Consider the following 16,896-nt stretch of genomic DNA (forward strand, 5'->3'; position numbering starts at 1 on the left):
TGATGGTTGAGCCGTATTCAGGGGCGGATTGGCCATATACGTTACAGGGAAATTTCCCGGTGGGCCGATACCCAGGGGGCCGCCTGAGCCCTTCTCACTGCCAGCCAGTGGAAGTTTTTGGGGCTGTATTATGTGCTGCTGGCATCAGTATTTTGTGATGGACTGTATTTGGCTCTGTTGGGGTGTTATAATGTCCTACAATATGGTATTGCTGGCCCTGCCTTCCATCAGTTTGGACCCGACTGCAAAATGGGGCTACTTTTAGTATTTTTTCCAGGGCCACTTTACGTTACCAGTTTGCCCCTGAGCCTATTGGTCTGTATTGTGACATATAACATCTATAAAGAGGTATGTTTCGGTGGTAAATGATTAGAGTCAAAAACATTAGTGGTGCACTCCCCAGACAAGTCAAGTAACCTTGGCTAAACAAAATGCATAGAAGTATTGTGTGCCTCAGCGAAACTTATCCTGACATTCAGCTAGTGTGGATGGCGATTTAGAGTTTTGTAAAAGGAGTCAGTGGACCAAACTAGCCCCCCCTCCCCCTCCTCTTTCCTCTACTAAAACATGCTATTTGAAATACCCTGGGAGAACTCTGGATGTCCCCAAATTGGGAAATGTTTAGACAAAAGAAAAGGGAGTTTCAAGCCTCAAAAGGGACTGCCTTCCATGTGGCGATGGTGTCTTGAAAAATTTGACTTTCTAATGTTGTGTGTCAAGTTGGCATATCTGGTGTGTCAGAGGGCAGCTGGGGACCAAGGAAAAGCTAGTTGGGCCGCAAATCGTAGTTAGAATAAAAGTCAGAACACTGAATCCAATCTAAGCAATGTCTTAACAAGCTTGCCAGATTGTATAAGCATTGTCTGGGATATTGAGACCCCCTTTTAATGCTTAGTAACATTTGTTTTTTAAGGGCTATGCATGGGCGTTTATTTGCCCTAATCATTTTAGTGAAGGTTTAATGGAGGCAATGAATATCCTTATGCTTAAGAGGTATAGTTTGTAAGTGGTATAAAAGGCGACCAAGGCACATCATTTTTATAAGATGACATCTCACTGTAAGTCCACAACGTTTAAGGTCCGCCAATACTTAACGGATCAATGCGGGATAATTCAATGTATAAATCGATTTAGGGGTCTTTCCTATTTTTATCCCTAGCTAAGTGACAAAACTGTTAGCCAACTTTTACTTGGTAGTCTAGAAAGGTAGTTTCTGGAGCCTAGGAATGGAGCAAAAAGTCTAGTAACTCACATTTATTGGTATTGGCCTTAAAACATAGTAACATAGCTTACGTGCCCATGAAGCAATCTGCTAGGTGACCAAAAAGAACTGGCAGTCCTGTTTGGGGTCTAGAAAGGAAGATCCAAATGTCATCCGCAAACAAAGCCATTTTAACCTGGTGCAAGCCTGTCTGAATACCCTTCAAGAAATCAGAGGTCACCAAACAACGGACCAGGGGTTAAGTAGACAAGTTGAACAGCAAAGGAGATAATGAGCACCCTTGTGCTCAATATCAATATAGCATCTCAGGGGGTCCGTAAAACCCATTCATATGAGGATCTCCCCCATCAATCCCCGAAGCACATTATCAAATACTTTTTCAGCGTCTATGGTAAGTATGGCAGGGGATGGGTGGGTATCCGGGTACATTTTTATATTGTCTAGTACAGCTAAAACTTTCCTTATGTTGGAAACTGCAGCGCGGCCCTTTGTAAAGCGCACCTGACTTGGAGAGATGACACGTGGAAAGACTTGTGACATCCTATTAGCCAATATCTTTGAAAGTAGCTTAAGATTAACCTTAATAAGAAACATGGGACTATAGGAGGATGCTGGAGTCAAGTCCTTCCTGGGTTTCTGGAGGATTTTAATATATGCAGTGTTCATCTCACCAGAATTGGTATGCCCTGAAGAAAACTATTAAACTGTTTGAGGAGAGTAGGTGAAACCTACTGTTCTGACAGTAGCTTATAATACTGCCGAGTAAACCATACTGGACCCAGTGCCTTATGGGTTTTAAGGCCCTTGATGGTTGAATGTAGTTTACTCTGTGATATCTACGCATTTAGGGTGTCCCTTTCTTATTTTTTTTAATAAGGCTAGGTAGAGACACTGTATCTATCGGAGAATCTGGGGGGTGGGGAAGGGGGCTTCCCGTCGTCGTAAGCCCTAGTTCATATACCTGTTTTGCCGACTGTCATTCAGAGTTGTTGGGGAGGGCTGAACCAAATGGTGTATGCCTCGCTCAATCAAGAACTAAACTCAGTCAACTTTGATAGAACTTCTATCTTTTAGTTTGGAAATGCAAGATATAATTTGTCCTCTCAACACCACCTCCTGCCATATTCCAGAAAAGCTGTCAGAACTATGCTAACCGTTAATGTTTTGAAAATTGTTCCACCATTCTTTCAGCATTTCCCTAAAACAGTCATCAGCAGCTAAGAAAGCAGGAAAGCGCCATATATAATCTGACCCTCGGACTTGTGAATCCCTAATCGTAAGCAAGACAGGGGCATGGTCAGACATTATAAGCTCTCCAATGGTTGAGGAAAGTAATCTACGGACAAGTGGAGCAAGTGGAATATATAGTCTATTCATGACCATGAAACATTAGAATAGAAGGTATATTTCTCGACCCTCTGGATTAGCCAAACTACCAGGTCATGATCCCAAATAAAGAGCTTGAGTCATATACTTAGGTTTATGCGTGGCAGGCCCTACTGATCTAGAACTATGGTCTTCTTGCACATTTAATGACTTAAAATCTCCCCCCACAATTCTAGAAGATATAGAATTAGAGCTGAACATTGAACCTAGCATGGCTTAACAAGCTAGAAGATAGATGTGATCACAGACCTTTAATAACCAAATCCTTCAAACATATATAACGTAGACAGTTGCAAAAACTGTAAAATACAAATTGAAATAAATAAGTGCAAAATTAAATAGAACACTTCGACTAATCCTTCTGGCTATCTCATCCTTAGGCCTCATGCAAACGGCCGTTGTTTTGGTCCACATCCGAGCCGCAGTTTTGTCGGCTTGGATGCGGACCTATTAGCTTCAATGGGGCCACAAAAGATGCGGACAGCACTCAGTGTGCTGTCCGCATCCATTGCTCCGTTCTGTGGCCCCGCCCAAAAAATATAACCTGTCCTATTCTTGTCCGCACTTTGCGGACAAGAATAGGCAGTTATATTAAAGGCTGTCCGTGCCGTTCCGCAAATTGCGGAACACTCACGGACGCCTTCCGTGTTTTGCGGATCCGCGATTTGCGAACCACAAAACTCACCACGGTCGTGTGCATGTAGCCTTACGCAAAGAGACTTGCTTTCATCCAACATATAAGGGATTGTTCACCATAGAAAAATACCCCCTCCTGCCTTATGCTTATATAATATGGGTACCTTAAACCAAAACAACAATACTAGAGCACCCCATATGACAGCTTCAACTCAACCAAACTCTTCAAGTTACTCACTGCCAGCTAGAAAGAAATGACTGGAGAGTCTATGTAAACATTAAGTCCCAGAGAAGGCAGTTTCAGGGTGTGGAGTTGCCTTCAGGCGCTTTCTCTTTTAGGCGCAATAGATGAAGAGGGGGTCTGGAACCATTTCCTGTTGGACCTGGCAGACAGCGGCGTCTTTGCGAGATGGAGAGGATGCTGGGTAGCCAAGATCGAGCCCGTCAACAGCCTCCGATGACCAGTTCTCTAAGTCTTCTATGCGCTCTCAAAGGAGCTTGTTCTCCTGGATAGCAGTTTGCAGAGAGATCTGGTAGTTCTCCACTGTTTGTTCCAACTGCACAGTTCTGCTCTCCAATTCATCTAGCCGCTCTCTATGTAGATGAACGATGGACTTCAGCTGTTGGAGCAATGTCCCTAATGTAGCTGCCAGCGGGCTTTTAATGTTGGTGATATCAGTTTGGCCACTTCCATAGCCAGCGGACTACAATCAATAGTAGACAATATAGGGCAATTATCACCATCGTCAGTAAACAGTCTGCTGTGTCCAGGGAAGATTTACATTTGAGATACGGCAACATCCTCCTTGGTAATTTTAGGACCGTGTGGTGCAGGCTTGGTAAGTTTACCCCGTGGTTAGTAGAAAGCAGTCCATTTAAGACCTTGTGATAAGTCCGTCCTCTGTCCCTTCTTTGTTCAGGGCATAGGCTTATATGAAGTGAGACAAAAGCAAGGTTTTCATCAGGGATGCAGGAGCGCAAATACTCAGAGATCCTTACATGTCAGTGCCAGAATCAGAAGTCCACCTTGTGATGACGTTTTGACTTGGACACATGTGACTGCTGCACCTAATCACTGGTCTGGGCAAATGCCATTGAGTGAGTGCCCAAACATCATTGCTGGAGTCTTAGAAACAGAGACTGATGAGGGCCCCGGGAAGCGTGGGAGTGTTAAGGGATCGGTAAGGTGAGTATTACTCAGTTTGTTATTTTATAGTAATGTAAGCTTTAATTGAAGAAAAAGCTTCATGGGGGTTTTTAGAGTTGTGTCACAGTGCATGTCAGATGTTCTAAAATAATAAAAAAAAAAGTTTACTGACCAGTTATTCCCCTGCCGTTCTTGCTCCGCTTCGCCTCACTTCCTGAAAACCCCTTTAAGCTTTAGATGACATCAAGCTTTCTGCTTCCAGTTCAAAAGATAACATAAGAAGAATACAGGGAACATAGGCTATGTTATGAAAGTAGACTTCTTACCAATGTTGTCTCGATGTCTGTCAGCTCTCTATAGCTCAATAGCCAGTGGAAAAGATACGGCACTGCAATCTAGTAGATCTAATGAAAATTCATGTATGTCCCAGATAGGAAAAATCATGTGTAGTGTTCTCGCCTTTAAACACCTGGTGACCCAATAAGGAATTAAAAGCATGGTTTCATTAATCTGCATGGCATTTACTCTAATTATAGCATTATTATCGCCAAATCGAGATGTTTGTAAGATAGGGAATGTTAGGAAGCAACAGGATGCTGCTGTGTGCCCTGGAGAGCAAATCTATTAGATGCTGGAGTCATGCTTTCTGTCTCGCACGAAAAGGGCACAATGTGTAACCGCGAAAAGCTATTTTCATAAAAAATAGAAAAATGGAGATGAAATTCACCAGAGAGCAGTGACTTCTATAATGAGTAGGACTGTCACAGATTGTTATTTTTGTTGGTTACTGGAAATCTGTAGAAAGACTGGTATGTAAAGCAGGTCTTTTAAACGGTTTTGTTTTAGTTTTTTTTAAATACCCCCCCACCCAGCAGTGCCCGTGGAGAGATATATAGTAACCTGCTCACCACCCCTCCTTTCCGGTTCCATGTATCCCAGGCTGCCTTCCGGTCCCCAGGTTGGGTTACATGTAGCGCTGCAGCCAATTATTGGCCTCAGTAAAGACATGTCCCCAAGTGGCATAAGGCTACTAGGTCACATTCCGTTTGCGGGGCATGTCACCTCTTAGGTCAGTAATTGGCCCCACCGGTGCACAGGACCCCATATGTGTGGAAGTTGACAGATTGAGACCTGAAGTGCAGTGTAGACAGTCTGCAAGCCACAGAGCGGGAGCGGAGTGGCGGGGAGCAGGAAAGTAGGCAGCACGGTGGCTCAATGGTTAACACTTGGTGCCTTCCAGCGCTGTGGTCCTAGGCTCAAATCCGACCAATGACAACATCTGCATGGAGTTTGTATGTTCTCCCCGTGTTTGTGTGGGTTTCCTCCCACACTCCAAAGACATACTGATAGGGAACTTAGATTGTGAGCTCCATTGGGGACCGCCGGTTGATGATGTCTGTAAAGCGCTGCGGAATATAGTAGCGCTATATACCGTATGTGAGTAACATAAAAATAAATATATTTCCTCACAGGTACTGCAGAGTAGGGGGGGGGGGGGGGTTGAAAAAAAATAATCTTCAGAATTGTACTTTACTGACCAGCATCTGCCAAAAAAGTAATGTCATGTTGGATTTCTAACTGTGTGCCATATTATAGCCAATTATGGCTGATCTCAGTTTTTTATTCACTTTCTTTTTGTTAATTCTGTCCCTGTTTTGCCACTTCTGGAGTATGGAGAATTACTGTATGAGTATCTTTAGTGTATGACCAGCTTTTTTTTTACACTTTCATAAGACAGTCGTATAGGCCGCAGATCCAGACTTTATAGATGCCTGGTTATCGCACATCGAGGATTAAATCTTTTATCTGTAATGATTCCCCTGAAAATGTACAGCTCAATGAAAGGTATGACCTTTTAAAACATGGGCATGGCCTTAGAAGATCAGTGGGATGGATGTGTGCAGGTGACCTGACGTTCATGTTCATGAATAGTGCAGAAGTTGTTATACTCGGCCTGTAAAATGGCAATCGGTGCAGTGGGAGCTGACCAAAGTATGAAAAATGCTGCGGAACCTATAAGCGGTGTAATGGAATTGCTGTGTAAATCTGGCTGCAACTGACCATAATAATAATGAGTTCAGGGCCGTAGGTTAGTGCAGGGTTTGGGTTACTTGTACATGAATTTATATTAAAATTCTTTATTTTACAGTTTTTATTATATTTCCATTTTTACATTTCCACACAAACAGATGCTCCTCGTCTACAATGCCAGCAGGCAGCTCTGCCACAGAACAAGGGTTATTGATCTAATGCATCGAAGACGACAAAATGAAGCAACATTGAAAATTTCAGTCTGGATTGAAATATTCCACGTGTTGTGTCTGCAGCCATACGGACCTTTGTATGGCCATACCATTGGTATGAACTGCAGACAGACGTGGTGTTTATTCCCATCCTGCAATCTTCTGTCTTCCCTTCGGGGTTAAACCCAATTCTCCTGCATTGTACTGTACATTGTGGCAGATTTTCTAAATCAAAATTTTGCTGCAAATCTGCCACTTCTAAACATAGTCATGCTAAAAAGTTGGTGTGTTTTTATATTTTAGTTTATCCAGTTTGATGACATTCTGGCTAACCCATCATTCAGAGAACATTTTAGAACATATATGGAAAGGATTGATAAGCGGGTACTGATCAGTTTTTGGGAGTCTGTGGAGTACCTGAAAAATGCAAATAAGGTAAAAAAATAAAAGCTCCTGTGCATATTTAATACTGTGCTATTACTGACTGTATATGGCTTGTTTTGTAGTCAGTGACTTTTATTTTTTCCTATAAACTTGGCAGGTTGTCAAACATTTTATGAACATGTTTTATTGAATGCCTTGTGCTTCCTAAATTCTGAAGACCAAGTAGTAATGAGAAAGAGGGGTTGTACTTTAAAGATGACCTGTAAACGTTCCCGACCTGCTTGTTTATAGTAACTGCTTGCATTCCCCATGTAATAACAATTCTGGAGCATCTATACTTATGACTCTGTTTTGTGCCATTCCTTTACTATTCCTGCTAGATGTCCTGAATGAATTGCTAGCAGTTTGCAGTGAAGGTCCAGCTAGGTGTTACCAGTCAGAGGTATGTCCATGCATATTCTGCCAGTGTCAGACTATGCAGGGACACCCCCCCCCCCCCCCCCCTAACTGGTAACACCAAACTGGGTCTTCATTGCAAACTGGTAGTAAGGTACAGCATAGTCATAACAATAGATGCCCCTGAATTGTTATTATATGGGGAGAGGTGCATGTCAGGAATGTTTACAGGTCATCTTTTAGAGGGTTTCTGTCGCTAGAATTAACCTTATTAAACTGGCTGACATTATTGATGTGCTAATGTCAGCAGACCCCAACTCTACTATTCTTATGCTTATTGATGGCCTCCCTCATGGCACAATTTAAACTTTTATGATGTGCAAATAACCTCTAGGAGCAGGGGAGGGGGGCGTTGCTCCTGCTCCTAGAGGCTCTGTTCTCCCACCTCATGTCACACCCTGCCATCCTTGATTGACAGGGCCAGGCAGCATTAGTCTTCTCCTGCCAGACCTGTGTGCTGGGTAAATCTCGCGCTTGCGCAGTGCCTTTTACCCAGCACACAGGGGCGGCAGGAGAAGACTAACGCTGCCTGTTCCTGTCAATCAAGGATTAGCAGGGCGTGAAATGAGGTGGGAGAACAGAGCCTCTAGGAGCAACACCACCCCCCCCCCCCCCCCCTGCTCCTAGAGGTTAATTAGCATATCATAAAAGTAAGAATTGTGCTGTAAAGGGGCCATCAATAAGAATAGTAGAGTTGGGGTCTGCTGACATTACCACATCAATAATGTCAGCCAGTTTAATAGGGTTAATTCTGGTGACAGAAATCCTTTAAAGGCTCTTGTGTTATATAATAGGTGCTCATCTTCCCAGCCTCCAGCGTCAGACTGGGGTACAATGGGCAGATCAGAGGAAATTCTGAAGGCCCACACTGATAATTTCCTTGTGATCTTTATCATTGCACACACACAGGGCAGATCATCAGATAAGTTTAATAAGTTATTTCTGAATGTGCCCTTAAGTAAGACACCCTACTGGCAACTGAATGGATCCAAAGTCTGCTTCAAATGGGGTTGTATTTTGGAGTCCATTACTATGCCAAAGCCTGGGTCCACTGGGGGATCCTCTGGTGAGCTACCCTGCTACTGCCAGTCTAAAGCTGACCATACACATTATACTTTTGTTTGCCGAACCCACCAAGAACAGCGGAGTTAGGCTCCTTTCACACTAGCGTTCGTCGGTCCGCTCGTGAGCTCCGTTTGAAGGAGCTCACGAGCGGTCCCAAACGCCTCCGTCCAGCCCTGATGCAGTCTGAATGGAGCGGATCCGCTCAGACTGCATCAGTCTGGCGGCGTTCAGCCTCCGCTCCGCTCGCCTCCGCACGGACAGGCGGACAGCTGAACGCTGCTTGCAGCGTTCAGCTGTCCGCCTGGCCGTGCAGAGGCGAGCGGATCCGTTCAGACTTACAATGTAAGCCAATCCGATTGAAGATGTCACCCTATGGCTCAATCTTCAAACGGATCCGTCCCCCATTGACTTTACATTGAAAGTCTGAACGGATCCGCTCAGGCTGCTTTCACACTTAGAATTTTTTCTAAGTTATTAATGCAGACGGATCCGTACTGAATGGAGCCTCCGTCTGCATTAATATGATCGGATCCGTTCAGAACGGATCCGATCAAGCGCAAGTGTGAAAGTAGCCTTAGCCGACACGCGCGTGTGTGGGAATCTTTTGACTCCTTGGGGGAGACGAGGATTAGGTGAAATAAATATTTTTGCCTGATTTTTTTTATTTTTTTTATTTTGTTCTTCGGGGAGACGAGCCAAAACTGTCTGGCATTGGCTATCTCCGCTCTTCCCATAGCATTCACAGTATGGGAGAGATGAGAGAGATGGCTTTCGACCGAACAATAGTTTATCTGACAGCTATTGAATGTGTATGGTTGGGTTGTTGGTAGAAAAGTCTGGAGCTCCACTATTCACCCCACTTCATATCTGAGAACATAATAGACATTGCTTGAAATGAGCGTTCTTCACAGAATTTTGTGGTTGGGAGCTGACTGCTTTATTGGAATGTAATTTTGCATCAGTAAAACTTTACCTTACGTTAAGGCATGCTTGTTTCCCCTTCCCCCAAGTCTGAAATACCTCAGTTGGTTGGTGAAATCTACCAGAACTACTTTGTGGAGAGCAAAGAAATCCAAGTGGAGAAAGCACTTTACAAAGAGATCCAGCAAAGCCTTGTTGGCAACAAGGGGATCGAAGTCTTCATCAAGATTCAGGCTGATGTGTATGAGACCCTGAAGGACCGCTTCTACCCCTCATTCATTGTCAGCGATTTGTATGAACAACTCGTCCGCAGAGAAGAGAAGTCCTCCTGCATGTGTGCCTCCGATGACAAGGATGAATTGGTGAGTCCCTTTTTAGGACTGATGCTTGTTGTCTGATATTTGAGTTCATGGGTTAAAGCTGCATCTCCTCTACATCAGAAGAGCTGTATAACACTTTATTTTCCGTAATTTGTTGGGACATTTTTATGTACGGTACATAACACAAGGTTCTGCAGTTTCTCATATTAACAATGTATGAATGCAATGGAAATAGTAGAAGAGCAAGTGTAATGAGGCATAGTGAATGCTTCAATGAGGGGTCAGTAACTTAGTAGAAGATGCCTGTGAGCAGGGATGGGACAGTTCTTATCAAGACGGGCTTACAAAGTTTCTTAATTTTTATTAATTTTCTTTTGAAAATTTTGCAAAAAAATGGATATAACCTTTGAGTTACTGCTGTACTGGGATGTCACAAAATGATTGGATCTTCTATAAGTTATAGGATTCTCTCATACAGAAACTTAATCTGTGCATTAAGTAGGAGGAAATGGATCATGATAATGCAAGTGTGATCTTCAGATCACACCCTAGATCAGATGCCAATAACAGACCTCATATCAGACCCCCGATCAGACCCTAATATGAGACCAAAAATAACTAAATAGACTTACTTGTCCTGACGGCACTGCCCTGTGACCTAGTGTCGCACAGCTTCAGGTCATAGAGTGCACACTACGTCCTGATTCTGAAGGCAGACTGTGCGGCTCCCAGAGAAGACCAGGGAGTGGTGAGTACTGCCAGCTCAGCACTTCTCACCGCTTTATGCATCTACTGCATACCAATGAGCGCTTACATAATGGAAGCAATCAATAGCATTTTCTCCCCACTTTCTCATAAAATGAAAAATACAGTATATACTGTGCTTGGCATGGCTTCACTCCCCGTGCCTCCAACTATCCTCCTTATTATCTCCATCCATATCTCGATATAGGGAGATTTAGAGTCTTGAGACTATTCACACGTGAATATGAGCAGAACAAGCTAAAGGGATCTAGATATCTAATGCTGGTATCTGCATTTAAAGCCTTAATTGCTCAGTATTCAACATCCTGATGTGTTATTTAAAGTCCCAACAGAGAAATGAATAAGTGGGAAACCTCGGTTAGAGCATACCTGCTTGTCGGGCAGTCCTTTTTTCGGCTGAGGATGCATGGGGGCTTGGCACGGCCTCCTTGGTCTCCATAGAAGACAGCAGTAAGGGAAGGTTTCTGCTGCAGTAAACTGCATCCTGGAAAGAGACACAGTCATCTATATGCAGGGAGGGGGTAGGCACAGCTTTAAGGATAGTTCAGGCATTATAATCTGGTACATGTTCTCTCCTTGTTTAGATGCAGGTGTGTGAAGGTGTGGAAGGCCTCCTGGATGAATGCAGCAGCGGCATCACGGAGCAGGCTAGCTATGCTGTCAACAAGCTACGTCAGCTTACAGAGAAGCTGGATTACAAGAGACAAGCGCTCAACTCCATCATTAATGCCCCGAAACCTGACAAGAAGGTACATACCGCACCTCATCTGCTTTTCTTGGTTAAAGGGGTATTCCGGTTACCATAAATATAACTTATGTTTTAGACTAATTCATCATCAAGAATTACCTAATGTAATGTAAATTTCACATATTTACTGTTCAGTAGTTATAAAAGTAGTTTTCTTCCTCTTCTACTCTTTGTGTGTCTTCCTAAATTACCATGCCATCGACCTGTAGTTCTGAGCCTTTGTTAGGTCGAGCATGCTAAGGATACTTTCACACTAGCGTTAGAAGAATCGGGCAGGCACTTCCGTTGCCGGAACTGCCTGCCAGATCAGGAAATCCGTATGCAAACGGACATAATTTTTTCCGATCCAGATGCGGATCCGTTTGACAAATGCATTGAAATACCAGATCTGTCTCTCCAGTGTCATCTGGAAAAACGGATCCGGTATTTCTTTTTTGAAGGTCTGCGCAGACCAGAAAACCGGATCCGTCAATGCGCCAATTTCCTGAGCACTTGGTACAGGATCTGGCATTAATACATTTTAATGGAAGTTATTGCTGGATCTGGCAAGTGTTCTGGAATTTTGGACTGAGAAAATACCGCAGAATGCTGCAGTATTTTCTCTGGCAAAATACTGTAAGAGTGACTGAACTGATGCATCCTGATGCATACTGAATAGACTGCTTTCCATTCAGAATGCATTAGGACAAAACTGATGCGTTTTTTCTTGTTCTGGTATTGAGCACCTAGGACGGAACTCAATACCGGAAAACTTTAACGCTAGTGTGAAAGTACTCTTAGTGTGTTCCTATCAGTTCTCTAGCTAAATGTCTTGTGAAACAAAGGGCGTGTTAGGCCTTTTTTCACAGCGATTGCTTTATCATGTGGGGGTGAAAAGGCTCCCCCTTAGCTCGAAGTTGGATCAGGACATCTGCAGTGGCCGTATACTTATTAGGGGGGAGGCTCAAGGGCTATGGAGTCGCGGCTTTTCATTACAGCGCCGCAGTCCGCCCCTCCCCCCTTCTTCTTCTTTCTCTATTTGAATCGCGTGCGCGAACGGAGCCTCGGCGCGAGTGGGGCTTCGCTTCCCGCTCCCCTCTTATTCCCGCCTTCCAATTCACAAGAGCCTCGCCACCGCTGCTGTCTTCTGTGACGTTGTTGAATCTCTCCTGCCACTGTTGCTGCTCCTGCAACACTGCCGCACTGCCTGTCTTTGGTCTGGTAGGACTGTTAACCCCTCCTGGCACCAGCCCCTAGCCTGGACAGCTTCCCCCCCCCCCCTTTTCTGCCAACCTTATCACCAACATGTCTGACCCCTCAGGGGCCTCTAGGCCCTGGTATCACGCCTGCACTGCCTGTGAAGCACCCTTTCCACGGGGGCAATCAGAACCGCATTGCTCTGCATGCCAGGCCCTAATACAGGGTCTGCCACTTGCTGTGCTGCCCCCTGTTTCCTTGGATCCACCTGATTGGGCAAGATCCCTGTCCCAGGCCGTGGAAAGTCTCACTCATGTTGTGTGCCGCCTTGTAGACACACAGCCTGCCATGCAGTCTGCTACACCCCCTGACGTACCCTCCGGATCCGGTACTTCTGGCGATCCAGGGCCCGTCACCTCCAGAAGCGCTCTAGGACGGAGTGCGCGTCTTCCTCAGATGCGTCCCTGTCTCCTCCGCGGGTGCGTACTCAGTCGGGTCCCTCCTCCTCACAGGACATGCCCTCTGAAGGAGAATTGGTGGATTCGGATTGAGACACGGACTCAACATTGCTGTCCAAGCTAGCCTCTGCTGTGGGTCACCTCATTACCAGTATTCGCGATACCTTTAAAATTCACGATGACCCTCCCAGCACTGACAAGGCCGGTGTGTCCTTTTACCACCCCAAACAGGCGTCCACGGTTTTCCCCCTCCATGCCGACTTCTCGTTGGTGGTCTCTAAGGCTTGGACTCGCCCCGCTGCCCGTTTTACTCCCCCTAAGAAGTTGGATATCTGTTATTCCTTTTCCAGCGGATTGCATCTCAACTTGGGCGTCTCCATCTAAGGTCGACCCTCCCATGGCCCGCTTGTCTAAAAGCACGGCCATCCCTGTGGCGGACGGCTCCTCCCTTCAGTCCACTGAAGACCGTCGCATGGAATCTCTTACAAAAGCCATATTTGCCGCCTCCGGTTCAGCCCTCAGACCAGTCTTTGCTTCCGCCTGGGCCGGGAAGGCGGTCTCTGAGTGGGCTTCCCATCTGGACCAGGAACTTGATTCGGACGTCCCCCTTCAGGACCTCCGTTCTTTAGCCCAGCTTGTTGTTCAGGCAGGGAAATTCATTTGTGAGGCCTCACTTGATGCGGGTGCCCTCATTGCTCGTTCCTCTGCTCTGGCGGTCTCGGTCAGGAGGGAACTTTGGCTAAAAGTTTGGATGGCGGATGCTGCTTCAAAACGGTCTCTTGCCGGACTTCCCTTCGCGGGTTCCCGTTAATTTGGGACCCGCTTGGACGAGCTCATTTCTGAAGCCACGGGGGAAGGGGGGGGGGGGGGGGAGCACCCATCTTCCCCAGCCTAGGACCAAGAGCACCACTCGAGGCAGTCCTGGTTTCTCTCGTTTTAAGTCCTCCCGCAGGTCCTCCGGCCTGCGACCGGTCCGTCCTCTAATTCCTCCCAGGATAGGTGTAAAAAGCCCTTTTTTCGGACTCAACCCTCCTGGCGTAAGTCCCAACCTGCTTGCCCCTCCTCGGCCAAGCAGACTTCCACCTGAAGGTGCGCCCCCACCTCCTTTTCAGGGATTTCTGGCAGGGACATGTCTTCGACGCCTGGGCACTCCCGTGCCCCGAGGGACCCCCAGTGTGTGGCCGCCTTCTCCAAAGTCATTCGCACCCTTCTGGACAAGCGTGTGATTAATCCAGTTCCTCCAAGGGACAGATTCAAGGGGTTCTACTCAAACCTTTTTGTGATCCCCAAAAAGGAAGGCTCGGTGAGACAGATATTGGACCTCAAACGGTTAAACCGGTTTCTCCGGCTTCGCCGGTTCAGGATGGAGTCCCTCCGATCCGTGGTGGCTTCTCTGGAAAAAATGTTTGTCGTCTATCGACATCCAGGATTCTTACCTCCACGTCCCGATCGCACGGTGTCACCAGCGTTTCCTTCGCTTTGCGGTGGGGAACGACCACTATCAATTTGTCCCCCTCTCCTTTGGCCTGGCGACGGCTCCTCGGGTGTTCACCAAGATCCTAGCCCCTGTCCTCGCCTTGCTCCGCTCCAGGGGGGTTTTTCTACTTCCCTACTTGGACGATCTGCTCATCAAGGCGCCCTCCTTTTCTCAGACGTCCACCAGAAACCTCTCGCTGCAAACCCTGGAGCGGTTCGATTGGATTATCAACCTTCCCAAGTCTTCGCTTACCCCTTCCAGACAACTCTTCTTCCTGGGGATGCTGCTCGATACAGAAGCGGCGGAGGTTCGTCTCCCACCGGAAAAGTGTCTGACCCTTCACCGTTCGGTTCGGACCCTTCTTCTCCACCGCCGTCCGTCCTTCCGGGCCAGCATGTGTGTATTGGGACAGATGGTGTCCTGCTTCGAAGCGAATCTGTTCGCGCAATATCACTCCCGCATCTTCCAGGCGGCGATCCTGTCTGCGTGGGACAAGTCCCCGGAGAGAGTCTGGACCGGCCCTTCCCCCTACCTCCCCATGTTCGGACCTCCCTCCTCTGGTGGTTACGGATCCCCCTCTAGGGAAAATCCTTACTGGACTCCCCTGCTTCGGGGCCATCCCGTCCTTGTCCAGTCGGACAACGCCACAGCCGTGGTGTACATAAATCATCAGGGTGGCACTCACAGCGGAGTGGCTATGCGGGAAGTGTCTCACATCCTAAACTGGGCGGAAACTCATGTTCTGGCCCTGTCGGCAATTTACATCCCGGGGTTGGAAAACCGGGCGGCGGACTTCCTCAGCTGGATCACGATCGACCCGGGCGAGTGGTCTCTGCACCCCGACGTGTTCGAGTCAATTTGCCTCGTTGGGGTCGTCTGGATGTGTATCTCATGGCCTCCAGGTTCAACCACAAGCTTCCTGTCCAGGTCCAAGGACCCGAGGGTGTACGGCGCCGACGCTCTCGTTTTTCCGTTGGTGGAATTTTCCCTCCTGTATGTGTTTCCGCCCCTTCTGCCGCGGGTTCTCCGGAAAATCGCAACAGAGGGCGTGCCTACGATCCTGATAGCCCTGGATTGGCCTCGCCGGCCTTGGTACGCCGACCTAATGCTGCTCCTGGGAGACGCGCCTTGGCCGCTGCCTCTAAGAGAAGACCTTTTCTCTCAAGGGCGATCTTCCACCAGCATTTAGGGTCGCTACGTTTAACGGCATGGCTGTTGAGACCGCAGTTTTAACGCGAACAGTTTTTTTTTTGGCAGATGTGGTTCGTACCATGATCCGCGCATGGAAGCCGGCCTCCTCCAGGACTTGGTGGTTTTACCTAGGTTTTTGCGAAAATCTGGATGTTCATCCTCTTCGTTTTTCCCTTCCCACGATCCTGTCCTTCTTACAGTCTGGCCTGGGTCTCAGCTCGTTAAAGGGTCAGGTCTCGGCGCTTTCCATCCTCTTCAAGCGTCCTTTGGCCCTTCTCGGACCTGTCAAAACCTTTATCCAGGGAGTCGCTCACTCTGTTCCCCCGTATCGCTCTCCCATTCTGCCCTGGGACCTTAACGTCGTGCTCTCGGCGCTCCAGTCCCCTCCCCCTTTGAGCCGTTACGGAGGGTTTTTCTTCGCCTTTTGTCCTGCAAGGTCATTTTCCTTGTGGCCATCACGTCCCTACGACGGGTGTCTGAATTGGCGGCACTTTCTTGTACTGAGCCCCTTTTGGTCTTCCACCAGGATAAGGCTGTTCTCCGTCCGGTTCCTTCCTTCCTTCCTCCCGAAGGTGGTCTCCGCCTTTCACCTCAATAAGGACATCGTCCTCCCTTCCCTTTGTCAGTCTCCTTCTTGCCCTCGAGAACGGGAGCTTCACCGCCTGGATGTTGTTAGGGCCCTGAAGATTTACCTGGAGGTCACCGGACCTTTTCGGTGCACGGACTCTCTTTGTGGTTCCGGAAGGTCCGCGCAAGGGGTTGGCCGCGTCCAGGGTGTCTATTGCCCGCTTCATCAAGATGGCTATTGCCGAGGCTTACCGCGCCAAGGGCAAGGAGACGCCTTTTGGTGTTACCGCTCATTCTACCAGAGCCGTCGATGCCTCTTGGGCTCAGAGGCATCGGGCTTCAGCTGAACAACTGTGTAAGGCGGCCACCTGGTCTTCCTTGCACACCTTCACCAAGTTCTACAGGGTGAACACCTATGCATCGGCGGATGCTGCTTTGGGCCGCCTGGTCTTGCACGCGGCGGTTTCTTGATACCTCCGGTGGTTTCGCCTTGGGCTGTAGTCCCTCCCCTCTTGGACTGCTCTCAAACGTCCCAAGTTTTCCTGTGTCCCCCAAGGAAATGGGCAAGAAAACGAGATTTTTGTAAGACTTACCAGTAGAATCTTTCTCGCTCTTCCTTGGGGGACACAGCACCCACCCATTGTTCTGGTTTACCGTTAAGGTTTAGTTGCCCCTGTCGGGTAGTTGACTTGTTTGGTTTCACATGGTTGGTCATTGCCTTTTTTTTTCACTAC

The 16,896-nt window shown here is 47.3% G+C and overlaps 1 protein-coding gene across 1 annotated transcript in view; it reads left to right on the forward strand.

Annotated features, from left to right (window-relative positions):
* The window catches only part of SNX25 (sorting nexin 25), a 237,870-nt gene that overhangs the window by 185,681 nt on the left and 35,293 nt on the right, over nt 1-16,896 (forward strand). The window contains exons 8-10 of the mRNA XM_044297649.1: nt 6,938-7,069; nt 9,550-9,822; nt 11,130-11,294. Coding sequence (XP_044153584.1) covers nt 6,938-7,069; nt 9,550-9,822; nt 11,130-11,294 — 570 coding nt within the window. The remainder of the gene's footprint in view (nt 1-6,937; nt 7,070-9,549; nt 9,823-11,129; nt 11,295-16,896) is intronic.

Source organism: Bufo gargarizans, chromosome 1 (assembly GCF_014858855.1).
Source record: "Bufo gargarizans isolate SCDJY-AF-19 chromosome 1, ASM1485885v1, whole genome shotgun sequence".
In the NCBI taxonomy this organism is placed as follows: domain Eukaryota; kingdom Metazoa; phylum Chordata; class Amphibia; order Anura; family Bufonidae; genus Bufo; species Bufo gargarizans.